This window comes from Argentina anserina, chromosome 5 (genome assembly GCF_933775445.1).
Source record: "Argentina anserina chromosome 5, drPotAnse1.1, whole genome shotgun sequence".
Classification (NCBI taxonomy): Eukaryota; Viridiplantae; Streptophyta; class Magnoliopsida; order Rosales; family Rosaceae; genus Argentina; species Argentina anserina.
Genome location: NC_065876.1, coordinates 21,833,068 through 21,859,266, shown reverse-complemented (window position 1 = coordinate 21,859,266; position 26,199 = coordinate 21,833,068). Strand labels below are relative to the sequence as shown.

Genomic DNA, 26,199 nt, shown 5'->3' with positions numbered 1-26,199 from the left:
CATCTCCCCTCAGAGTTCCTTCCCCCCCCCCCCCCCCCCCCCCCAGAGAGTGGGATCATGCGTGGGTGCACTATGTCCCATTCTGACATGTGGCGCCTTGCTTATACGTGTCCATTTTTTACGTATCAAGTCACTGTTCGTCAAGACTATTACAGTAAGGTGTTCTTAAAAAGTATATACACATGAAATTTAATAAAGTAAATTATTTTTATTAAATAATTAAATTGACCAAGAACCCGATAAAATTGCACACGTGGCCTAAAAATCAATAAAGTTAAAACTCGTGTCAGCACATAAACAGATAATCGTAATCGAAGCTACGTGATTTCGGCTTAAATCGTAAAATTAAATGTCATTAATGACTTGAAATGGTAATCGAAAATTTGATTAAATTAATAAATTCTTTAACGGTTATAATTAAATCAATTATTTGAAACTATTTAATTTAGTTATGAGAATAACTAATTTTAAATTAATCAGAAAATACATATTGATTTAATTATACAATTAAAGAAATTTATTATTATATTGTCATTAAAATATTCTATAAAATATAAGTATTGATACTATAAATACTCATTCCAACATGAAGAAAAGTAGACTTGAGTAGAAGGGAAAAAATCACTTGAGCAACATCACTCTCGAGAAATCCCGAAGTCTCCCAAGTCTACGAAGAATCATCAAGCTACCAAATTGTTCGTTCTTCATCAAATCCAAATCCAAACTCAAGTCCATGAAGAATCGTCAAGCTACCAAATCGCTCGTTCTTCATCAAATCCAAATCGAAAACTCAAATTCTGAAGATCAAGTGCATGTCACCTTTGAGCCAAGTTACATACATAGATAGAATCGGAGGAGTTCACAAAGATTGTAACCCCGCGCTTGATTATCAATAAATTACATTTTATTTGTACACGTTTCTGCACTCTAATTTGTTTTCAGATTCTCGTTCTACAAATTGGCACGCCCAGTGGGACATTTTTGGCCTCTCATCTCCTTCTCTAAAGAAATCTTCAAATTCGTTTGTGCGATGGCTTCCAAGAACAACCAAGCCGTTCTATCGACGAAATCCAAATCCACAACCATGATGTTAAGCGGAGAGGCCGAGCCGGTCAAGAAATCGAAACAAACATTCTCCAAATCAAAAAGTGAATTGATTACCCTTGTCACCCGGAGCGTGGCTAGAGCTCAACCCACGACATTTATGGCATTTGCTAGTAAGCCTCGTCAACCAGACATCACCTTGGAGAGCTTGGGAGCAATAGAGCATGCCTTTGAGAGTGGGAAAAACCAAACGTCAAAAGAGAATGAGCCAAAGGAGCAATCTCCTCTATTTGTTCATGGTGATGGCCCTATCCTGGAATACGTTTTCTCTGATGACGAATCAAGCACGACATTATACCATGGAAGTCTCAAAGAAGATGGCGATAATTTTCATTTTATGACACATGAATCCTCTTCTGACAATGCATATGTCTTGGTGACGGGGACATCCACAATCGAGGAGCAACTCTCCAATCTGTTAGAGATGGTTGAAAAGCTCACTCGAATGGTTGAAGAAAAGGACATGTAAATCGCTGAACTTTATAGCAAGTTGGAAGATCACGATGATGAGAACTTCACCAAAAGGTCGCCTGGCAGGAGCAAAGTAAATGAAAAGGGAGAAACGTCCAAGAACGATGGTGACTCGCTTGGTTCCTGATCGCTCCAGCAATTCAAGACATCATCACCAACTTAATTCGGGCTCAATATGGAGGTCCTTCTCGTGACTCCCTCACTTACTCCAAACCTTACACTAAGAGAATCGACAGCTTACGGATGCCGCTGGGGTATCGGCCACCAAAGTTCCAACAATTTGAAGGTAAAGGGAACCCAAAGCAACACGTCACCTACTTTGTGGAGACTTTCAGTAACGCCGGGACAGAAGGCGATCACCTTGTCAAATAGTTTGTTCGCTCGTTGAAGGAAAATTCATTTGACTGGTATATAGACTTAGAGCCAGAGTATGTTGACAGTTGGGACCAAATGGAGCCCAAGTTCCTTAATCGATTCTATAGTACAAGGTGGACGGTGAGCATGATGGAGCTAACTAGCACGAAGCAACAAAATGATGAACCCACGGTCGACTACATCAATAGATGGCGCTTACTTAGCCTTGATTGCAAGGACCGACTATTAGAGGTGTCGGCCGTTGAAATGTGCATCCAAGGCATGCACTTTGATTTGCTATACATCTCGCAAGGAATCAAGCCTCGTTCTTTCGAAGAGTTGGCTACTCGAGCCTATGACATGGACCTAAGCTTGGCAAGTCATAAAGGAAAGAATGAGTTCATGGTTGACCAACGAAAACATAAAGTCTTCGGAAGCAGATTTGACGAGGTTGTGAAGAAGCCTTCTAAAGAATCAATGGTCATCAATACTGCACCGTTTAAGATTTCTACGCGGGATAAGAAGGAGTTCAATAAGGTGGAACCTCCTCGAACCTACGATAGGAGTAAACGCACGTTGAAGGAGATGGAGGGAAAGACGTACCCGTTCCGAGACTCTGATGTGGCAGGCATATTAGAGGATCTGCTCGAAAACAAGATAATAGATCTTTCAGAGTGCAAGCGTCTAGAAGAAATGCATCGAGTCAACGATCCGAAGTATTGCAAATATCATCGCCTCGTTAGTCACCCTATAGAGAAGTGCTTTGTTCTCAATGATTTGATAATGAATTTCGCCAAGCAAAGGAGGATTGAGCTGGACGTTGACGACGTTGTTGAAGTCAATTGCACTGCCGTAAATTTGGGTCGTTCGAGCCAGTTCCACTCCATTTTCACACAATAAAAGCACCATCCCATTTCACGAAGGAGGTGCGCGAATATAAGAAAACCAAAGAAGTTAAAGAATGTCATGTTTCCACGCCTATCCTCCAAGTTGCCTCTAATGCCGATGATGAAGGATGAGATATTGGTCACCCGGAGAAGAACTCGAAAAGGTATGATGTCAAATTCACCGATTGCCCAACCAAGTCATAAGAAATCACCTCCAAGACGGGAGGAAAATGGACGAGGACGTTTTGAGACGAAAGTCGTTCCATATTTATGGAAGCATCTTCGCCGGAACTTGTCAATAGAACACTTGCCTATAAAACAACCCAAGGTCACTTAAATGGCCAGAAGTTGTGAAGTTAGCTACAAAGAAGACGAAAAGTCTAAAGTAAGAGAAACAGGTGCAAGTCAAGTGTTAAACAATTGGAGAGTCTACCTTTACAACTTAGCCTCTTTGACTTGATGCAATTGCCAAAATAACCGAAATGCGCACTTGTGGAGTTCTCATTGACGTAGGAAAATACTCCACAAGCATGAAGGAATGTGGCGCATGTGATGCATATTGTGATGACATTCACTTCACAGATGATGACCTTCAATTGGGCTCTAAGCCACATAATCGGCCTCTTTTTGTGGCAGGATACATGCGAGAATGGAAGTTGAATCGCATGCTCATAGACGGAGGGTCAGTAGTAAATATCATGCCCAAGTCAACCATGTCTCAACTCGACATTAACATTAATGAGTTATCAAGGAGTCGGCTCATGATCAAAGGTTTCAACCAAGGAGGACAAAGAGCGATAGGGATGATCAGACTAGACATGGACATCGGAGAGCTAAAATCAAACACCCTTGTTCCATATCAACGATGCAAAGACATCGTACAACTTGTTGTTGGGACGACCATGGGTACATGAAAATGGCATTGTTCCATCCATTTTACACCAGTGCTTCAAGTTCAATTACGGAGGTGTGAAAATTGTGGTAGGAGATACCAAACCATTCACAGAAACTGAATCATACTATACGGATTCTAAATTCTACACAGACGAGGAGTCAATGAAAGAAGTCCTTTCAGTCAGAGTACCATCTACGGGGAAAGCCGTTAAAGTTAAGGAGAATAATGCCAAATCAAAAGACATTGAGCTTCATGGTGAAATGTTGCAAAAAGTCTCATTTGAAGCGGCAACATCGTCTGCAAAAAGAAAAGTCAGCCATGCATTTCTGGTCCTTCGCTATGTTCTGAAGTCTAGACGAAGGGAGGGGGAGTCTCCATTTGTGGGGACAAAGTCACAAGAGTGTCCACGAAAATTAGCAGAGGATGATGTGAAATTGTTGAGGGAGGAATCAACATTGCCATTAATATAGGTGAGCAACCGAAATCATACAAAGCAGCTACTCAAGGAGTTTGTCAAACCAATTCAAGGTAAGACGGAACATGGATTGCTGCCCAAGAAAAGGACAAGTGAAGGGTTCGATCCTAACGCATACAAGCTGTTAGAAAAGGCTGGATACGACTTTAGTTCATCAAGCAAAAATGACGACCAAGCTACAACAAAGATGGCGCATGAGCTCGATGAGCCACAAAATAAGTTAAGAGAGCAAGGGGCAACAATTGATTCTTCTAAAGTTGGTCTCGGTTTCACTTCAAGCAAGCTAATTATAATTTCAGAATGAAAGGCGGAGTGAGCCAATGTGCAACATATCAGTGTCGAGGTAGTTGAAGAGAAGAGTCAAGAAGTTCAGTCAACCCCTCGCATTTTGTCGTTCGATCGCATTCATCCAGGTTCTCGAAAAGCAACATCTGAACGTATTGAAGGATCAATCACAAGGGTGTCGTTTTTGACCGTGTGAACATGACACCAAGTAGAGGTTCAGTCTTCAATCGCATCGGTAGTGCAACCACTCGGCCTTCCGTATTTAAAAGGATGTCAAGTTCAGACAAAGATAAGAAAAAGTCAAACCTCATTCCGCGAAAGCCTACATTGGAAATGATCCAAGCACTTAAGGAACGACAAATAAGCAAGAGGAAAACGACTTGTAGTCAAGCGGAGAGCAAAAAAATCAGAAGTCTTATCGCGTCGCGCGTGAGAAGGCATTATGTGTTGGAAGTGGATTCCACGGATCAACTCAAAGTGAAGCAACATACCATCATATTCATTGGTCAAAAGGGAGATAGCAACCTCGGTAATGGCGATAAGGATAACATTGTCCAAACCTCTTATCATATCATGGTGACAGAAGCATATGTCGTAGAGGAAAACGATCATGAAGATTTTAAAATTGAAGTAGACGAAGCTCCTCCATAACTTGAAGACGGGGGGCAAGCCACAAATGCTACACCTTATTCTCTCGTCTATGGTGTCGAAGCTGTGTTACCATTAGAGAAAAAAATTTCGTCATTGAGAATCGCTTTGCAAGAAGGTCTCGTAAACGAGGAAAATGTCAAGTTGCGCCTTCAAGAGTTAGAAGCTTTGGACGAGAAGAGGTTTGATGCACAACAACACCTAGAATGCTACCAAGCTCGGATGTCACATGCCTTCAACAAAGGTGTTCGACCACGATCATTTCAAGTTGATGATTTAGTTCTTGTTGTTCGAAGACCCATCATTATAACGCACAAGACTGGCCCCAAATTCAAGTCAGAGTCGGATGGTCCTTACGTCATCAGAGAAGTATACACCAATGAAGCTTACAAAATTATGGCGGAAGATGGTTTGAGAATCGGTCCCATTAACGGCAAATTCTTGAAGAAGTACCATGCTTGAAAATGTCAAAGTATGCTCCAAGTCTGTACGAGCCTAAACTGCATAAGACAAAAAAAAGAACAAAAACAAAACAAAAAATGCTCCACGCATGAGCTTAAACTGCACAAGGCACCAAAAAAAAATCATTGAACTACGTGATGACTTGATTCATTCTTTAGAAGGATACGTAGGCAGCTTGAGAATAACAATCTTAAAGTTTAGTCACATTAAAATAAAAATAAGGGTTTTTCAGTCAAATGATAAACCAAATTCTTATTTCACTGATACACTCTGCATAGGTAAACCCGCCGATAGTTCGAAACGCACCCCATCACACATAGTTGTTGGATATAGAGTCGTTGAGAAGCTTGTATGACACCGTATGAGCATCTTTGTCACGATGTACATGCTTCAACATCAAAAACGTCTGAACTTAGCCCCTCGTTGCCTGACTTAGGCGATTGGAAGTTGGCTACCCGGCGATTCACTGCGTAAGTCCACTGCAAGACGGGAGTTGAGCTGCCATAGAATAGAGCTTTAAAGGCAAATGGCCCAGTGAGAGAGGGATATATAGTTAAGGTGGTGCCATTATGTTGCTCATCTTCAACATTGTCGAGGATAGTGATTGTCCCGTCCGTGAAACTCCTGAAAGCCGTCATGCTGAATGTGATGTGTAAAGCCTAAAACGCTTTTATTGAGTGTTGTCAAGTCTATGAAATGAGTGCAGTCAAGCCATTAGATCGTTTACGTTCTCGAAACTCTTGAAAGCCGCCATGGTAAATGTGATGCGTAAAGCCTAAAACGCTTTTATTGAGTGTTGTCAAGTCTATGAATTGACATCAGTCAAGCAATTAGGTCGTTTACGTTCTTCAAACTCTTGAAAACCATCATGGTGAATGTGATGCGTAAAGCCTAAAACACTTTTATTGAGTGTTGTCAAGTTTATGAATTGACAGCAGTCAAATGATTAAGTCGTTTGCATTCTTTAAACTCTTGAAAGCCGATATGGTGAATGTGAAGCGTAAAGCCTAAAACGCTTTTATTGAGTGTTATCAAATATATGAATTGACAGCAGTCAAGCGATTAGGTCGTTTAGGTTCTTGAAACTCCTGAAAACCACCGTGGTGAATATGACGCGTAAACCCTAAAATGTTTTTATTGAGTGCTGTCAAGTCTATGAAATGAGAGCAGTCAAGCGATTAAGTCGTTTACGTTCTTCAAATCCGGCAGAAATCAACGTATTTTGAAAGCAGTCAAATGGCTAGATCAACCGCGACTCTCAAATTTTTATCAATATCCTACAAAAAAAACAGGATCGCATACCCGAGCAGGAGTCGAGCCGAGCCGATCAGGAGCCGAGCCGAGCCGATCAGGAGCCGAGCTAGAGCCGAGCTAAGCCGAGCCGAGCTAAGCCGAGCCGAGCTGGAGCCGAGTAATCACCAAAAGGAGAAAAGCAAACATCACTTCAGCCAGAGGAGTCACTACCCTCTCTGCCCTCTTCTCCTCTATTCATTCAATGCTTTAAAATCCAAAAGGATTCTAGAGCTTCACTGGTACCACCAAACCGTGCTAGTAGGAGCCTCAAGGTCTCTTCTTGGTTATATATACATAGACATCATCGTGTTCTCCGTATAGGTTTGACAAACTCGAGGGGAGAAGATGGGGAGCACGGACAAGGCTATTAGCCCATTGAGGAAGTGTTTGCCCAGCTGAAATATTCCAGAGAAGGTCTAAGCGTCGCGGAAGGCGCCCAGAGGCTCGAGATTTTCGGTCTCAACAAGCTAGAAGAGAAGAAGGAGAGCAAATTTCTCAAGTTCCTTGGGTTTATGTGGAACCCTCTATCATGGGTCATGGAAGCTGCAGCTATTATGGCTATTTCTTTGGCTAATGGAGATGGGAAGCCCCCAGATTGGCAAGATTTTGTGGGTATTATTTGATTGTTGGTGATCAACTCCACAATCAGTTTCATTGAAGAAAACAATGCTGGAAATGCAGCTGCTGCACTTATGGCCGGTCTTGCTCCCAAGACTAAGGTACTTAGAGATGGAAAATGATCTAAAGAGGAGGCTGCCATTCTGGTTCCGGGAGATATCATCAGCGTCAAGTTGGGTGACATCGTCCCAGCTGATGCTCATCTTCTTGAGGGTGATCCTTTAAAGATTGATCAATCTGCTCTTACCGGAGAATCGCTTCCAGTGACCAAGCATCCAGGAGATGAAGTTTTCTCGGTTCAACATGCAAACAAGGTGAATTTGAAGCGGTTGTCATTGCCACTGGTGTGCACACTTTCTTCGGGAAGGCTGCTCATCTTGTGGACAACACCAACAACGTTGGACATTTCCAGATGGTTCTTACTGCTATTGGAAACTTCTGTATCTGCTCCATTGCAATTGGAATGTTGGTTGAGATTATAGTCGTGTATCACATTCAGTACAGGAAGTACAGTGATGGAATTGACAATCTCCTTGTATTCTTGATTGGAGGCATTCCTATTGCCATGCCTACCGTCTTGTCTGACAATGGCTATTGGATCTCACAAGCTCTCTCAGCAGGGCTTGGAGACCATATTATAAGCTTGGAGATAACTATAATGGGACTGAAGAGTTTGATTTGAAGAAAGTAGAGGAACAAGCAGCAAAGTTGGAGAAGGATCTGATTGTGAAGGAGCTAGAGGCACTTTATGGGCATGGGGTAACAACGAATATGGACAGCTTGGAACAGGGGATACACAGCCGAGATACACAGCCGATTCTTGTCAATGGGGCCTCTGGTCTTACTGTGATGGATATTGTTGCTGGAGGATGGCATTCTACTGCACTGATAGATGATGGGTTGGTTCGAGCACATGATGGGAGGAGCACACGTAAAACTATAATAATTCGTAGGACTCGTCGTATGGGTTCCTTGAGTGGTTTCTTCATGTGTCATGGTTTCTAAAAACCTCAGCCAGCCATTTGTTGTTCCACTTGAATAAAGCAAGGTTAAGTAACCGAGTCATGATAAGAGAGATAAAGAGAAAGAAATGAGAGCTAACAAGAAAAAGGAAATTTAAAGTTGTGACACCACAAAAAGTGGTAAAGAAGCCACGAGATAGCATTAAGGAAAGTATAGAAGCCATTAAGATTCTTAAAGTAAAAGATGTTTTCGGTGGTAGTGAGAAACATTGATAGAAAAGAGACAAAGAGAAGAAAAAAAAAAGACAAAACAAATGACAGAAAATAGTTTGATGTTTTCCGTGGTAGATGAAAAGATTTTTAAAATTAAATTCATCTGATTAAAATATATGATGTAAATATTACTAAAAAATTTGCGGAGCCTCGTTAGTTCTACAAATTCTCCAAATCAAAGTGCATACTTCAAGCTGCGCTTTCAACACATGACGACGACATGTCTGCAGCACGACTTGAAGTTAAGGCATTTGTAGACACATGAAATTTAATGAAGTAAATCATCTTCATTAAATGATTAAATCGACCAAGAACCCAATAAAATTGCACCCGTGGCCCAAAAGTCAATAAAGTCAGTGTGAATCCGAATAAAACTTGTGTCAGCACATAAACGGATAATCGTAATCGAAGCTACGTGATTCTGACTTAAATCATAAAATTGAATGTCATTGACGATTCGAAATGGTAATCAGACATTTGATTAAATTAATAAATTCCTTACCGGTTATAATTAAAACAATTATTTGAAACTGTTTAATTTAGTTATGAGAATAACTAATTTTAAATTAATCAGAAAATACATATTGATTTAATTATACAATTAAAGAAATTTATTATTATAGTGTCATTAAAATATTCTATAAAATATAAGTCTTGACACTATAAATACTCATTCCAACATGAAAAGAAGGGGACTTGAGAAAAAGGGAGAAAAATTACTTGAGCAACATCACTCTCGAGAAATCTCGAAGTCTCCCAAGTCCACGAAAAATCATCAAGCTATCAAATCGCTCGTTCTTCATCAAATCCAAACTCAAGTCCACGAAGAATCGTCAAGCTACCAAATCGTTTGTTCTTCATCAAATCCAAATCCAAACTCAAATTCTCAAGATCAAGTACATGTCACCATTGAGCCAAGTTACATACGGAGATAGAATCAGATGACTTCACAAAGATTATAACCCCACGCTTAATTATCAATAAAATACATTTTATTTGTACACTTGTGTGCACTCTTATTTGTTTTCAGATTCTTCTACAAAAAGTTATCGGGTGCACTTGTCATGCCGCGCAATAAAGACGTTTGTATGAAGCTATCAAGCTAAATCGTGAGTTGGTATCGTTTCCTTTTGTGAGAAGAATTTCATGATTAATTACTGACATTTGTTGCAAAACGGATGACTGATTTTTGAACAATTATCCTGCTATTGCAGGTCAATGGTGATGAATGGGCCAAGTACAGGTCCGAACAGAGGACTGACTGCAAACAATTATATACTGATGCACTTCTGGAGAACCAAAATTTGTAATTAAATATTACTAATGCAGCAAAGCATTGTGTATGGAAGACTAGAGAGAATTCTGCAATATTCTAAGTTTCCGGCAACGAAAACGCCGTCGTGGACATGGACAACCAACATGATCACCTCGTTCTATTCAATCTCTAATCAGGCGTTTTGTTTCTAACTACTTGTCTGCTTGATGTGCAATCTTGTTCCCCAGTATCAACGTCATGTAAATACTGAAAATTAGTTGATCACTTGGTCTGGCTTCCACTCTAAACAGGTCATTGACTTGCATCGCGTTTTTGTTTTGGACAAAGACTACGGAGAAATCAAATTCCTGCCAAAACTTTTACTCCACACTCATCATACATTTCACGTGGTCCTTCCTTTTGCCTATAAAATTATATTGTATATTATAGATGTATGTACAGCAGATGGACACAAAGACTACCACCACTATCAATACCAAGATAGACGTTGGCATTTAGAATGGATTTTTGAATGGTGGTTGAACTCATGGCACGCCGCTGTTATCACGACCAACATGCATTTGAAAATTAAAGCTGGTCCTAACCGCATATCACAGCCAAAATCCCCCAAGGAATTTATACTAGGGTTAAATACTTGTGACACTTTATACTTTAGGTGTAAAAACAGTTTTGTCCTTCTACTTTCAAATTTAATCTGTATATTCTTTAACTTTTATTTTTTAACAGTTTTGTCCATTCCGTTAGTTGACCGTTAAAAAATTCTGTTAAGCCATTAAAATGTCTAGAATACCCCAAATTCAAATCATATTTTTTTCTTTTTTTCTTATGCCTTTTTTATTTTCTCTTTTGGTCTTTATTTTTTCTTGGTTTTAACTTTCATTCATCATATGTGCTATCAAATATATATAATTGTAATCAACACAAATTATCAAATTAATTGTAAACATCTTATAATCAATTGGATAATGCCTAAAATGACATGTGAGTGTCAGTACTCAAATACAGTTATAAACTTCATTTATATTATGATGTTCTACAAACATATTTTGATTAAGTTCTATAATGCTAAGAAAAAAAAGACTTCTACTATCATATCCATACTTTGATGCAAAAATAGTTTCAAATTATTTATTTCCAACTTGATGTTAAGCAATTGTCATTAATTCTCCTCTTGTTTACAATTAATTTGATAATTTATGTTGATTACAATTATATATATTGGATAACACATATGTTGAATTAATTGAAAATCAAGAAAAACTAAAAGAGAAAATAAAAAAGGCATGAGAAAAGAAAGAAAAATATATTATTTGAATTGGGGGTATTCTAGGCATTTTAACGGTTTAACGGAATTTTTTGATGGTCAACTAACGGAATTGACTAAACTGTTAAAAAATAAGAGTTAAAGGATAAACAAGTTTAATTTAAAAGTAAAAGGACAAAACTGTTAACAAATAAGAGTTAAAGGATATACATATTAAATTTGAAAGTAGAATGACAAAACTGTTTTTACACCTAAATTATAGGGTGTCACAAGTATTTAATCTTTATACTATATGGGCGGGCCGGGCTGGGTTTTCACATTTTTTTTAAGGGTAGATCATAAAAAATTTAATTTATACACACTTAATTAGAAAAAAGTCAAGCAAAGATTAGAAATTAGAATCTAGTCACTTTTTTAAACTGATACAACGTTGCCCATAAACTTCAATTAATTTACGAGACTGCCACTGACTTAAATGTAAAACATATCTCGGCATCTCGCAGACCATCGTCGGGAGTTCTTCTCGGTGGCGACAACCAGATCTCACAAACCTTCATCAGACCTTCATCTTTAGGTGCTCTTCTCAGTGGCGAGAACGACCATGTTCTCGACGAAGACGTGGAGATGTCGAAACTCAGTAGAGACTAAGTTGGATCTCCTTCGTTGAAACTAAAACAGTGGCGACAGATACCTGGAACTCGGCATGCTGTGTCGGATTGGTCCTTTGTCGGCGGCGTTGTGTCATTGTCTCTAGGCTGGGTTGATAGCTTTCCAGGTTGATACAGATAGAATCGACACCGCCACTATTCTTCATCTCATGTCGATCTCTCCAGCTCTCTCTCTCTCTCTCACTGATCGATCTTGCTTGAGGCTTCGATTGAGCTCGATCCAAGTCACCGGGTAGAGTCCTCGTCGGAGAAGATGCGATGCAGATGCAGAAGATGTCACTGATGGTGCCCAGAGGAATTATATATATATATATATATGTTGATGTTGAACGAATTTACCGAAGTTGCTATCACAGTAGCTATCACACTACCTGTCACAGCAGAAAGTTAGTGTGACAGCAGTTGTGACAGCAGGTGTGACAGTGGTTATGACAGTAGTGAGTTGTGGTTTGACAATGCAGGTGCGGGGTAGAGGTGCGAGGTTGAGACGCGAGATTGAGTCGTGGTTTGACAATGGAGGCACGGAGTGAAGATGTGGGGTGGAGGCGCAGGTTCACGGAAGATGCACATATGCTGATTTTGAACGAATTTACCGCTACTGCTATCACAGTAGCTATCATATTGTGTGTCACATTAGTTATCACACTACCTGTCACAACAGAAAGTTAGTGTGACATCGGTTGTGACAGCATGTGTGACAGGGGTTGTGACAGCGGTGAGTTGTGGTTTGACAATGGAGGTGCGGGGTGGAGACGCGGGGTCGAGGTGCGAGGTTGAAACGCGAAATTGAGTCATGGTTTGACAATGGAGGCGCGGGGTGGAGGCGCAGGTTCACAGAAGATGCACATATACTGATTTTGAACGAATTTCCCGCTACTGATATCACATTGTGTGTCACATTAGCTATCACACTACCTGTCACAGCAGAAAGTTAGTGTGACAAAGGTTGTGACAGCAGGTGTGACAATGGGTGTGACAGAGGTTGTGATAGCGGTTACGACAGCAGGTGTGACAGTTAATGTGATAATGGTTGTGACAGCGGTTGTGACAGGTAGTGTGACAGTGAGTGTGACAGGTAGTATGATAGTGTCTGTGATAGTGGTTGTGATAGGAAGTGTGACATGCCGAGAGGAAATATGGAAATATGCGAAATTTTTTTAAAATTCAAATGAGATTGATATAAGTATTATGAGAATGAAGATAATAACTAGAATTAGGGAACCATAAGCTTCGGTTTCGCCGGAATTGCTTGGAGCACCGCTATCGATGGCGGCAACCATTTGCGATGGTTGTTGCGTATTGTACGGTTGGTCGATTCAGAGTGGGTAATATATCAAATGAAAGAGGGGAGCGAGATCTTTCTAACGGTACCAATTTCGTCAAAATCTATCGCCGGACGAGAAAGTTATGGCCGAAATTAGAAAAAGAAAGAAAAAATAGTGAGAAATGGCAAAACAGTCCAGAAAATATTTTTAAAGTGACTTTTTTCTAATTTTATTTACTTTTTTATAATTTTTACTTAAATGTGATGATTTTTTTAATAATTAATTCATAAGTAATGACTTTTTTCTAATATAAGTTGAGATATAGTATTTTTTTATAATTTGCCCTTTTTTTAATTTTTCAGGACATACCGGGCTTACTAATAATAAAATCAAGGGCTTCTTATAAAAATGTTGATGTGGACACCTTAAATTAGAAAATAGTCAAGCAATGTTTTAAAATTAGAATTTAGTCACTCAATTAAAAATCTTTGACCGTTGCCCATAAAATTTGTGAAAATTACAAAAATTGCCACTAGATGAAAATTAATAGTCTTGAGTTGCCCAAATCTACCACTCTCGAAGCTCTAATGCCGCTGATGACTCTGACTGCGACGCTAGTTGCTACATCACCAATCTGGGAGAAGGAGAGTCCTCCCTCAACGGATAGCAAGAACCCAATGGAGAAGACAAACGGTGTTGTTTGGGGCAGTGGTGGAGTTGGAGTTGGTGGCCTGGAAGGACTTGGGTTTGGAGAAGCAAGACTCAAGGTGGCTAGGGAGGTTGGAGTCATTGTGAAGGAGGAGCTACTCAACAAGGATACGGTCTTTGGCTTAGGAGATGAGATCTGATATGGCAGAGTCGAAGAGGTAGTGGTGGTGTACTCCACACTTGGAGCATTTTCACAAGTCGTAACCGACGAATAGCTTTTTCTTTGGATTTTGTTTCGGTTGCGGTGGTGCAGGTAAGTTTAATATATTGAAGGAGCCGACATGTATTACTGGGTTGGTTTGAAGCCATGACTCTGCATATTTGTGAAGAGAAAGAAACATAATAAAGGGACACGTACCAAATAGAATAGAGAATGTTGCATTGTGACAGCGTCTGTGATAGTGGGTGTGATAGGAGGTGTGACAGGAGGTGTGACAGGTAGTGTAATAGGTAGTGTGATAGTGGTTGTGACAGGTAGTGTGACAGAAGTTGTAACAGTTGGTGTAAATAGATAGTGTGATAACGGCTGTGACAGCATGTATGACAGTGTCTGTGACAGGAGTTGTGACATGCCGAGAGGAAATGTGGAAATATGTGAAATTTTGTTAAAATTCAAATGAGATTGGTATGACAGTGGGTGTGACCGTTAGTGTAAATAGATAGTGTGAAAGTTTCTGTGACAGTGGGTGTGATAGGAGGTGTGACAGGAGGTGTGACAGTTAGTGTAATAGGTAGTGTGATAGTGGTTGTGACAAGTAGTGTGACAAAGGTTGTGACACTGAGTGTAAATAGATAGTGTGATAGCGATTGTGACAGTAGGTGTGACAGTGTCTGTGACAGTGTCTGTGACAGGAGCTGTGACATGCCGAGAGGAAATGTGGAAATATGCGAAATTTTGTTGAAATTCAAATGAGATTGGTATAAGTATGCTCAGAATGAAGAGAATAGCAGGAATTATGGAACCTTGAGCTTCAGTTTCGCCGGATTCGCTTGAAGCACCGCTATTGATGGCGGCAACCCTTTGTGATGGTTGTTGCACTTTGTAAGGTTGGTCGATTCGGAGTAGGTAGTATATCAAATGAAAGAGGGGAGTGAGATCTTTCTAACGGTAGAAATTTCGTCAAAATCTATCGTCAGACGAGAAAATTATGGCCGAAATTAGAAAAAGAATGAAAAAAAGAAGAATAAAAAGTAAGAAATGGCAAAATAGTTCATAAAATATTTTTAAAGTGACTTTTTCTAATTTTGTTTACTTTTTTATAATTTTCACTTAAATGTGATGATTTTTTTTATAATTAATTCATAAGTAATGATTTTTTTCTAATATAAGTTAAGAGAGACATTTTTATAATTTGCCCAAAAATCAAGACCCACGTGACCGGACCTTACGCATTCTTTCGGGCCTGGATTTCTGAATGAGCCAAGCCCATTATCATGTGTAATGTATAATTGTTTTATAAAAAATAAGATATAGTAATTATTTAATTAAATATAGTACAAAAATAATAAATATAACTAAATAATTTAACTTATTAAAATATAAAAAATAAATACATATAAAATTATTAATTTTAAAATGAATGGACTTTTAATCGGACTTTGGCCTTATGGCTCCAACGGACCGGACGGAGGCTTTGAACCCTCGGCCTCTACCCAACCTTATTTATACTCATAAGGCCAGGCTTTGACTGGAAATTAACCGAACCGGGCCGGGCTACCCACAAACTTTTAGGCCCGCGGGACAAATGATGACCATTAGACCATCTAGCGTAATACACACGAGCAAATTTTGAAGTGAAAAATTATAATTATGTTTTGAAATGAGATGATTTGTAGTAATGTACTTTGCATATGACTGTTTCATACATATCAGTATTAATAGAATGAGTTCTTACAAAATTTTCTTTGTAACCCTACGAAAGCTCAACAAGAAAGCCAGACTAATGCTGGGCAATATGGTGATCATGTACACACTCTTACAAAAGTTTTCATCATCCAGACTCTCATATTTCCTGCAAGACTGATTTAGACAACACTGAATGCTGATTGGATCGTGGATGACATCCGGGATGCAATGGTTTGGGAGGCAAATTGCTGGATTTGCTTTTTGGCATCTGAAAGGAAGATCAGCAGTTCTCATTAAAAATGAAACAACATATACCAACGAAATACTAAAGGGAGTTAAAAACCCGTGGCTGCGCAATGCATTCATAAATGGATTGTATTACTGCAAATTTCATAGTAACCGATGCGGCTGGGTGATCTGCATCTAGCATTATCTTCAGTGTAATCCATTGAAGCTAGTTTAAAAACGCACCTCTAAATAAGAATTTTGTCAAGTATCTAACATAACACAAAGGCAGAACCACTAGATGTTGTGACTTTTAAAGGGGAGAATTAACTATTAAGTGATGACAATGCACGGATTAAGTAAAATAAGCAACTCCATATTTGTGAACTACTTCCATACCTTTACGGCATTTGGTGAATCCAACGATATTTGCAATGCTGAGAGTCAAACAAACTCCGACAACGAGCAGATAATCAGCTTGAAACCGAATCAGAGAAAAGATTCCGAGCACAATCCAAAAGACAGCCTACAAAGAAAACAAGGAAGGTGCAAGAACTTAAGTCACTTTGCAATTTGCAACATACAAACAATCAAACAGATATTCAGATATGCACATGAAAGATGAAATTAGACAGAATAATAAAATACATATTATTAGAGAGCACAGACCACAGAGGAACAGATTCTCACTTAATTAACTGCCTTCCTAGCCCAAATCTCACATAGTGCAAACACTAAAATCTATAAGAACTCAAACAAATGTGCATTCCTTTCCCTAAGCAATTCAAGAAAACAACAACCGCCTCACATAGTAGAGGACAAGTCATCCAAACGGAAAGAAACATTAGCGATTTGAAGAGCATCACACAACAAAACAATGCTAAGAAATTGAGCAACCATCTACGATGAATAAATTTAAATCCTCATTTTTCAAATCTTCCTTTAACATGGCTTTCTGTGTTTTTTTTTTTTGGAGAATATATATCAAATTTCACCAGAATATGAAGCACATCATTATCATGTTCGACTCCCATGTGTACCCCCAAAAATTGTAACACAGTTTAATGAAAATATATATATTGATTCGAATAATTATGTAATCGATCTTCACAAGTATATATTAAAATCAAGTGTACTCATCCAGCTTGATTTAGATTGCCAGATCTGTATGGATAATGTATTATGATTTCGTGCTTTCCTAAATGTTTTCATCTATGCTTACCGTGAGATAAAGTGTCCACCAGAAAAGCCATGAATCCTTTTTATTCATCCTGGCTAATGACTACAGCAAATGAAGATCATTTGGGTAAGAATCTTGTGATAATGGACCCAATTCAACGTAGGGAAAAAAAGGACAGAGAGGAGATAATCTGATTCAGAAAGAATTTGAAATAAATACCAACCTCTTGGTCAAGGCACTCAAATTTCCACACGCTCTCCCCAAGATCATTTATTTCATTCCACCACCTCAAACCAACTAAAATGCGCCCACTGACATTCTTCACTACCCAGAAATCAAGAGCAGAAAGAAGCACAGTTACAACAAATATGATAACAAAGTTATCAAAGAATATGGCTGAGAGTATGTAAAACGCCAATGCTGCAGCCTGTGGAAGAGAAGGAAGATAATGTTACAAGCAAGAATGCATGATGTTTGCAAATAATAATCTTCAAATTTTCATTTTCTATCAGAGAATCGAATGACAAAGTTCCAGATACTAGACCTTGAAAAGAACATGAAAGAAGCATGTCTTTGGGTTGGCGTAGTTTTCTCCCTGTGGCTGCACATGAAAGCAGATGAACTAAAAAAATGCAGCCAAGTTTCTACCGCAAATCATTTACGCAAAAGAATTAACTAAAAAGGAAATCCTCGCTGTTAGACATCTGCAATACAACATGACAACACTTCATGAAGAACTCCTACAGCCCCAACGAGTAACGGAAATAAAACCATTACAAGCATGGGAAATAGCACAGTATCATCCTACTCATGGGGATATGAAAGTTTGCTCAGTGCCAAAATAAGTAATACTAATAAAAGGCCGCACCATGCTTATTACATTTTCAAACGGCATTTAAATATAGTGGGAAACTGTAACATGTCCTAATACCAACACCAATCCTCATTCTCAGTGACATTAAACAAAACCTTTGACACGAACTGAAGAATCCTTAAGCGAGTTAAACTCATTGTTTCTCTTAATGAATTCAGGGATTTTGGATCAGAACAAAACACCAAGGCCATCCATCCTAACGAGTCTTTGTGCATAATCGAGTCAGTTGCACAACTGTCTCCCTAACTAACAAATGATCAGGCTCGAATCACTCCAAAACAACAACATTCACCTAAACAGAATACGAGCGCACAGATCTAACATTCACCGAAATCGGCAATCAGAGCAGAACAAAACCACAAGAACTCTTAACACAAATTAGCATAACAGACTCTCAAATGCAATGTTAAATTCCCTCACAGGGCCTCAAAAACCTCAAATCAGATCCCAAATTAACCCCAAATCCCTAAACCCATTACAAATTAGCTCCAGAAAACCAGATTCGGATCTAAGCAAAGCAAGAAAGAGAGAGCCGCGAGTTGGATTTCACCTGGCTGAGATCCATATCTGTTGAGCTGCGAAGAAGATGAGGAGGTTGAACTAAGAAGAATCTGGAGACCTTGGAAGAGTAGTAGATTTCAACTTGTATATTAGGCTTCGATACCCACAGAGCTTCCTTCTCTCTGTCCACCAAAAGTTTCTGAGAGCTTCCTTTTCTGTTATACTACCCCACGTTTCTTAGACCAAGCCTTTTCTTATAATCGGACTTTTTTGTATTTTCCATTGACTTTAAGGGTATTTTGGTCATTTATTATTATTATTATTATTCGTTTTTTATCTTGTAATATCAAAATAGGCCGTCTTATATATTTTTATAAGGACACGCATAAAAGTAATCGGAATTACATGTGATTGAGTGTTTCTTGACATATAAAGCAAGCAGATAAGAAAGAAGAATTGGCTTATGGAGGTGGGACATGTGTTTAATGAATTTGCGGAATCAATATTGATCTCTTTTGTCTTCAATTCCACTTGTTTCATATTCATGAGAAATTGAGAGTTGAGGACTTCCATTAATCGATCGTTAGACCCACTGTTCGATCACATTGTATCATCTTAACCATTGTTTATATAAATTGGCCACTTTTACATATCAAACCCACTCCAATCAGATATCTATTTTTTAGACATTTTACAGAGATAAGTCATTAGTTAACTTTTCGATCACATTTCAACAATTTTATTATTCAAATGTGTAGATTATTCATGTAAAATTTCAGCTAAAACGAGTTACTTTGCTGAAATAGTGATGGAAGGTCGAGATTTGGATTAATGCTTGAGGCTAATTACACCCTTGATCTCATCCTAAATTTACTGCCGTTAGACCCGTAAAATAGGCAGTGAAAAGAAAGAAAAAAAGATCGAAAGGAAAAGTGAAGCATACGAAATACCATCGTTTTCCCTTGAGCTAATAGACAGAGCAGTAAATAAACCTAGTACACTTTGAGGCATACAAGAAGAGACTGTTGGGGGCAATTGGCTCCCAATGACGAGGAAGCCGATTAAGAAGTGTTCACCAAGGAAACCATCCTTTTTCAAGGTGCTGATTGGTGACTTCTCTAAGCGTCTGGTATAAACCCTAATCCTACCTTCATTTTAAAAAAAAAACAAAAGAACCTAGCCGTATATATATGCTAGGACCAAAACGATAACTCATCACTGCAAACTCAAGAATGCATGATTTTCTCTTTGCTTTTGTCTTGGTTCATATTGGTTTTGGATTTGAAGTTAGGGTTACAACCCTGTCCATGATTCATATTGTTCATTTTGAAAGGAATCTAGGCCATGAAGGGCCCATGTTCACACCATCAATTTTCTCTAGGTGGATCTTATGTTTTTTATCAATATAGGTTTAATATCAGTCCCCTACTACCTTCGCTTCTGTGTTGATGTTGATTTGAGCGAGCAATATGGAGGAATCAAAATGCTAAAGTACAGGGTGATGAGGTCAAGGTGCCTTCAGCACCACATCTTACAACCAAACCATACAACACATTGGCATTTCTATAGTCTCCCATGGCGGATAAAGCAGGGAAAATTTTGACGAAACTCACAGAACTGGGAATGATTCTCATACTAATCATCATCCTGAACTGCTTAACTGCTTCTTCATACCTCTCAGTCTTAACACACCACGCAACCAGTGTATTCCAAGCAACCACATTTCGCTCAGGCATTGTATCGAACACTTTACGTACTAAGTCGTGCCCGGCATGATCACAACAAGAGTACATATTCAATAACGAAGTCTGCACAACCACACTTGGGTTGGGAAGGGACCGAAGAATTTGACAATGCAGGGCCTTGCCGGCGTCGAGATTGTGGGTGAGGACGCAGGCTTTGAGGGTGGAAGAGAAAGTGTAAGGGTCAGGCTTGGTGTTGGGGGAGGAGTGTTTCATGTGGGAAAACAAGGAGAGGGCTTCAGTGGGTATGTTGTTGAAGATGAAGCCAATGGTGATGGTGTTCCATAGAAGAGTGGATGGGGGTTTGGAGTTAAGATTTGAGTTGGGGTTGGAGAGGAAGCCATGGCACATGTTCCTCATAACAAGATCAAATCTTTAATATCAAAAGCTCATTTTTTTCTTCTTCTCCATATAAGAGAGCTACCATGCATGGAGTTTCAGTTTTCCCGGAGCCTGCTTTTGCTATAAGAAACGTGACAACTTCTGCCTGGTAAATGACTCCAACACTTGACCAAAGAGTCTGGTAAGTGATAAACTAGTATTTCAGCTCTTAAAAACCCACACGGATATTACAAGTTCTTGAACCAAATGAAAACTTTGAATCATTTCAAACAGCTTACCCCTGGTAATAGCATCCCATTAACACTTAATAGTTAATACTACGAAACTAGACTAAGCCAATGTTGTTTTCTTACGCAAGTACAGCACCGTACTTTAGAGAAAATTGGTTGAATTTTGACATTTACATCAAGATTACACGATTTTAACATGAAGCTACTGTACGCACTCCAGACCAGCAAGTTAGCATAATGTTAAATTTTATACATCACACACGGGTGTCAAACTGTCAACTGTCAACTGTCAACTGTCAACCCCGTCATGCAATAGGACAAAAGAAAAAAGAAAAAGATAATTTATTACTACCAAACACAAATCTTAACAAGAGGTTCAGCTACAACTCACTGCTCACCAACTAATGACTCAAAAACAGAGAACTTAAAATGACAAATTGGAGAAAAGCTAAAGAATGAAAAGATAAAGACAAAAAAATAAAAAAGGAAAGGAAAAATAACAATAACAAAACCAAATAACCTAAAAACTAAGACCTAACTCGCAAAATGGCTCTAGTTCTGCAAGCATTGCTGCTCATGGTCAAGCATTGAGGGAAAGATTTTTAGTAAGCGAAATAAGAGATGCTCGATCAGAAGTCATTCCGAGCCCACCTGAATCAGCTTCAAATTCCTCCCCTCCAGCATTCATGTGCTGCAAAATGTTCATAAAATTGAAGTAAGAAAGTAAGACCTTTGTTCACAGCAATTTAGAGAATAAAGAGCAGAAAATTGATGCCTTCTTTTTCTTTTTTCCATTTTTGCATTTCTAGTTATGTTGAGAGTAAAGTCAATAAACTACTTGATGACTACATTTTGTACAAAAATAATATATACATATATTTGTGGCTTTAAGAATTATATAGGGGCTGCTACTGTGCAACCGCTACTAACAAAGACAGCTAACGGATATCGAAGGATATTGACAGGTCTTTTCTCCACCCTCCTGAGAACTTCAGATACAGTTAAAGTAATAATGAAAAACGTATTTTGGCCAAAATCAATCGGGCTTACAAAGTGAGTTAGTCAATGCCACATTTGCATAGCAAGAGAAGTAATTACTTGGTACTACACTACGAATTCATTAAATCATCATTTCACAACCGCCGAAAAGCCACAGCATAATTAACCAATTCAAAGCTCTAGAAAAGGAATTTCAAGAATGGTACAGAATAATCGCCAAAAGCAACAAAAAAAAGACAGAAGCAAGATACAATGAAAGAATATAAACTTACAGTGATATCCCCATCAATGTATGCTTCAATCTTTAAAGTTGCAGGTTTACTGCCCCTTTTGGCTTGTAGAGACTTTTCACGATTTTCATAGAAATTAAAGTCATCTAACAAGGATGTTTTGGGTGCGTAACTCTTGAAGATGTTCAGCATTTCCAAACCTTGCTTCAGTCCAATCTGCAAATAATTATACAATTAAACATAATCTGTAAAACGCATCTTTCAAAAACTATAGATGTAACCCCCTGACCTCCAACAGTGTTTAAAAAAACACACACACACACACAAAACTTTAATGGGGAGCACAATGACTGTCAATTAACAGATCAGATGTCTAACACTAACAAGGTAAACTCCAAAGACTTAATAGTCAATAAACTGCCAACAATATATAAGCTTGAAATGAGAATATGAGATTAAATTTCTTTTAAAATAACAAGCAGTACCTCTTGAGTGTCCCGGGTAAAAGTTACAGGTCTGTTGTCATTGTTTTCAAGAATGATATGCCGCAACTGAGTATTAGGTATATCCTTTATTACATGCCAATTAACTGGGAAGAACCCACTCCACTTGTCAACTTGCCAGAAGTCCATATCTTTGTTAAAATCTACCACCCCAATCATCTCGGCCAGGCCTACAAACTGCCCACTACCATTCACCTGTAATAAAATTTGAAAATTATTATGTGGCCAGAATATGTAAAAATTAAATATAACACATCAAGAAAATCAAGTATAATTGCATTTTGACCTTGAACTTAGCAACAGTGACCTTTTAAATAACTGAAATAACGACAGATCTAAATGAGGGAAACCTCTATTGAAGTCTCATCAGTACAACGTTCCGAAATTTGCACTACTGATGTACTAATACCAAAAAAAAGTCCTGTGAACCTTTCTAAAATGTTGAACATTTAGCAATCACAAAACAGGAGAATCATTTTACAAGCATGAAACTAACAAGTGAATACATAAAAACTCTTATGTGAATTATTACCGAGAAAAAGAGGAAAATAGGGCACCGTCTGCCTGTCTCACTAGATTTTGCTTCAGCCTCACGAAATGCTGCATCCAGTTTCTTATTGCCATTCGGAGTGCTGGCCCAAACATCATATTTAATGCTCTTATGGACATCATCCTCACTGTAAGACTTAATGACATAGAACTTTGCACTTTCAAAATCAGTCTGAAAATCTGGTAGGTTATATTTGTCTCTACAGACTGTAAATTCCAATGCTTCTTTCTCAACTGATGAGTCTGAAGGAGGACTCTTGTTGCGAGATCTCGGACCACGTGGCAACTCATTTGGGGATTCAAAATTCTCATTTCTATTATATTTTTCCCTTGGTTTATATCCGTCGTTTCCACTTGGAATCCTCCCATAGGATTTGTAGTTTGTTTGAGCGTTAAGAGGAAACATACCCTTCTGGTTAGTGAATGATGAGAACCTTCCAGTTGAGGGGTATCCCTTCAAAAGACTGGCTGAGAAATCAGAACCTAAATGAGGCGCCTGCAAAATAAAATATAAAATTTTAACCTTATTGGAATTTAGGTCATACACTTGCTATATTGGAATATACAGGCCAAATGTATATATGAAACTAGCACATTTACTTCTCCCAATGTTAATTGCAAGTTTGGTTACTAGTAATAAGGTTCCCAACCTCAGTCCCATATCTTACAGAAAATAACAAAGTGCAAGCTGCCTAGAAAGAACTGAATACTGGATTATGTTGCTGATAACATATGGCCAAGCAATTCAATGAAATAACAAAATAAAAATAACATGTCTTTACTTGTCTTTACGAACCTTGTTTAATGATTTGATGGGTTGTGTAGAAGGGAAAGACTTGGAAAATTTGCTGGCAAGATTTCCATTTGCTTTGGCCGACATTATGCCACTAGACCTAGACAAAGCAGTACCACCTGGTCCTGACTTTAGATTTCCAAAACCAGAGGTATCACCAGAAAGTGTTGTGTCCCATGAATAACAAGGCATAGCTTCTGAACCATACGAAACTGGTGGTTGAAGATAACCAGATGAAGAATAATACTGCTGTTGACCAGCACCTTGGCCATCAACACCCATAAGAGTTCCGGGGGCATAAGGATTATAGCTGGGCAGATAATAGACCATTGAACCATTATCTGACTGCACACCCTTAAAAGAACAAAACCATTGCATGTGCAATTAGTTATGAGTCGATGTCAACTACATGGAACTTTATTCACCTCAAAAAGAAAGAACATACCGCATGAGAATTACTCGCATGTGCATAGCGATGTTCGTCCATTTGAGTATAGGAACCATTATATCCTGAAAATCAAAAAAAAAATGCAATTTCATTTAGAGAGTAAAGCAAAATAATGACGAATCGTATGCAATTCATAAAAATGTATTACCAATAAAGGCTGATAATACATTGAACCATAAATTTCCAGTCAAAAGTTTCAAAATATGAATCACATTACAATGCATTGGCACCCTTAGTCAAGAATAATAACAGTAATCAGTCAAACATCCTTCAGTCAAGCCAATACCTCCAAAAAGTTGTCAAATAGAACCCATTGGGCCCATGCAAATTTACAAAATTATGATAGCAATGAACCTACGGTCCCAAAAAAAAAATCCATCAACGCCTAACTAGAGTAGCATCTCATAAAGTTCATGGAAACACTAATCCTGAAGATATTAAAAACATAAGGAACAACCTAACAAGTATTGACTTTTAAAAAATATGCCACTAAATTCATGAGGTTGTATGAGCGAAACTCTATATCATTAACAAGATTATGTTTAAAGACAAAGAACCATTCTGACATCTGACCTGGATAATAATAATTGTAACAGCTAGTGGGGGGATAGTAAACACCATGCTCTCCAACCGACTCTTGAACAGTCTCACCTTTGATGCTATAGTTGGCATCCCGTGAAGCAGAGATGGAGGAAATCGAATCATATGGTATCCCTTCCTTCCCAGAAACCTGGAATAGAAAAAAAAAATATGGAAAACAACAAACTTATTCTCAAATACAATGATTCACACATTATTTGTCACACCAGCACGGCGGCACCTCATCCACGAATCATATACAAAGGTCAGTTTTGATCCACAGAAGCCAACATCAATAAGGTGTCTGCCACGAAATTTCTAAAACACATTGGTTCTACTGTGCACAGTTATCATTGTTCCAAGGGTAATACTAAACACAAACTTATTGATAAGACCGGTTCGAATCTACTTAATTTGCAAATTAAACTATTCCCTGTTATTTGATTAGTTCAGGATTCTGCTCTTAGATTACATGAAAATATCAAAGAAGAAATCAAAACTAGGAAAACGTGCACACTTGTTTGCTAATTATTGAACAAAGCAAAAGTAGTTCCGAAATTCGACTTAGTAAAAACATCACGCTCAATCAATTACAGTAAATTTCCACCGGATTCTGCTGCAATAATCGAAATCAAAACCGAATCAAATTCGAAACAACTAGAGTGGGAGAGGCTTCAACAAACCAGTTTTGGCTCTACTAATCCTGAAACAGAGTCCGAAGCCAACACAGTGGCTACAGCTTCAGCTGTTAACAACAACAACAAAATTAAGCAACGAAAATAACAGAGGAATCCTACTGTTACTACAACAGTTTACCACAAGCAGATTACCTTTCTCGATCTTCTTCTCGCCGGCCATGGCTAATTTTCAAGCAGAAAATATAAGCAAGGGTTTATGGAGAAGGAAGAGAGTCGTAGTTGGAGTGACTAGCGTTGGTCTACGAGAGTCCCGAGGCTTGGTTTGTGCCCGTGCAGCGGCTACCAGCGTCCGAGTTGAAGCCGCTGAGGCTCGGAAATTGGTAGGGATAGGGTTTACGAATTGGGGCTAATTGAGAGAGAGAGAGTGAAGTAGAAGAAGAAGAAGACGAAGAAGAGCAGAAGAAGAGGGAAGGCGAACCGGCAATGACGTATGGAGTTGTGTAAGCCCTTGCGAGAAAAGTGTGCAATCTATCGGACGGCTACTATTTGTTCCTAAAAATAATTAAAGAACTTCTGTGAGCCGTTGAATTATCCGGGTGCCGACGTTTTGTT

At 38.7% G+C, this 26,199-nt stretch overlaps 2 protein-coding genes and 1 pseudogene across 6 annotated transcripts; 1 reads left to right on the top strand and 2 right to left on the bottom strand.

The window, feature by feature from the left end:
• Window positions 1-7,251: 7,251 nt before the first annotated feature.
• On the top strand, window positions 7,252-10,037 carry LOC126795738 (plasma membrane ATPase 4-like; annotated as a pseudogene).
• A 5,699-nt stretch (window positions 10,038-15,736) lies between these two features.
• On the bottom strand, window positions 15,737-18,738 carry LOC126795269 (Golgi apparatus membrane protein-like protein ECHIDNA). The gene is made up of 6 exons (XM_050522113.1): window positions 18,584-18,738; window positions 17,704-17,760; window positions 17,383-17,586; window positions 17,202-17,261; window positions 16,379-16,505; window positions 15,737-16,022 (listed from the first exon to the last, which is right to left on the bottom strand). Exons 1-6 carry the CDS (start codon window positions 18,596-18,598, stop codon window positions 15,934-15,936), a joined length of 552 nt encoding a protein of 183 aa, XP_050378070.1. The 5' UTR covers window positions 18,599-18,738; the 3' UTR covers window positions 15,737-15,933.
• Window positions 18,739-21,168: 2,430 nt separating this feature from the next.
• LOC126795263 (YTH domain-containing protein ECT3-like) lies at window positions 21,169-26,037 on the bottom strand. Of its 5 annotated transcripts, none has more exons than XM_050522103.1 (9): window positions 25,780-26,037; window positions 25,633-25,694; window positions 24,944-25,100; window positions 24,368-24,432; window positions 23,926-24,276; window positions 23,113-23,625; window positions 22,563-22,775; window positions 22,120-22,293; window positions 21,169-21,539 (listed from the first exon to the last, which is right to left on the bottom strand). In XM_050522103.1, the coding sequence occupies exons 1-9, from the start codon at window positions 25,805-25,807 to the stop codon at window positions 21,429-21,431; spliced, it is 1,674 nt and encodes a 557-aa protein (XP_050378060.1). In that variant the 5' UTR covers window positions 25,808-26,037; the 3' UTR covers window positions 21,169-21,428. The 5 variants fall into 5 exon arrangements, with proteins under 5 accessions (XP_050378060.1, XP_050378061.1, XP_050378063.1 ...); XM_050522104.1 differs by having other exon boundaries at window positions 23,926-24,267; XM_050522106.1 differs by having other exon boundaries at window positions 25,022-25,100.
• Between the last annotated feature and the right edge of the window lie 162 nt (window positions 26,038-26,199).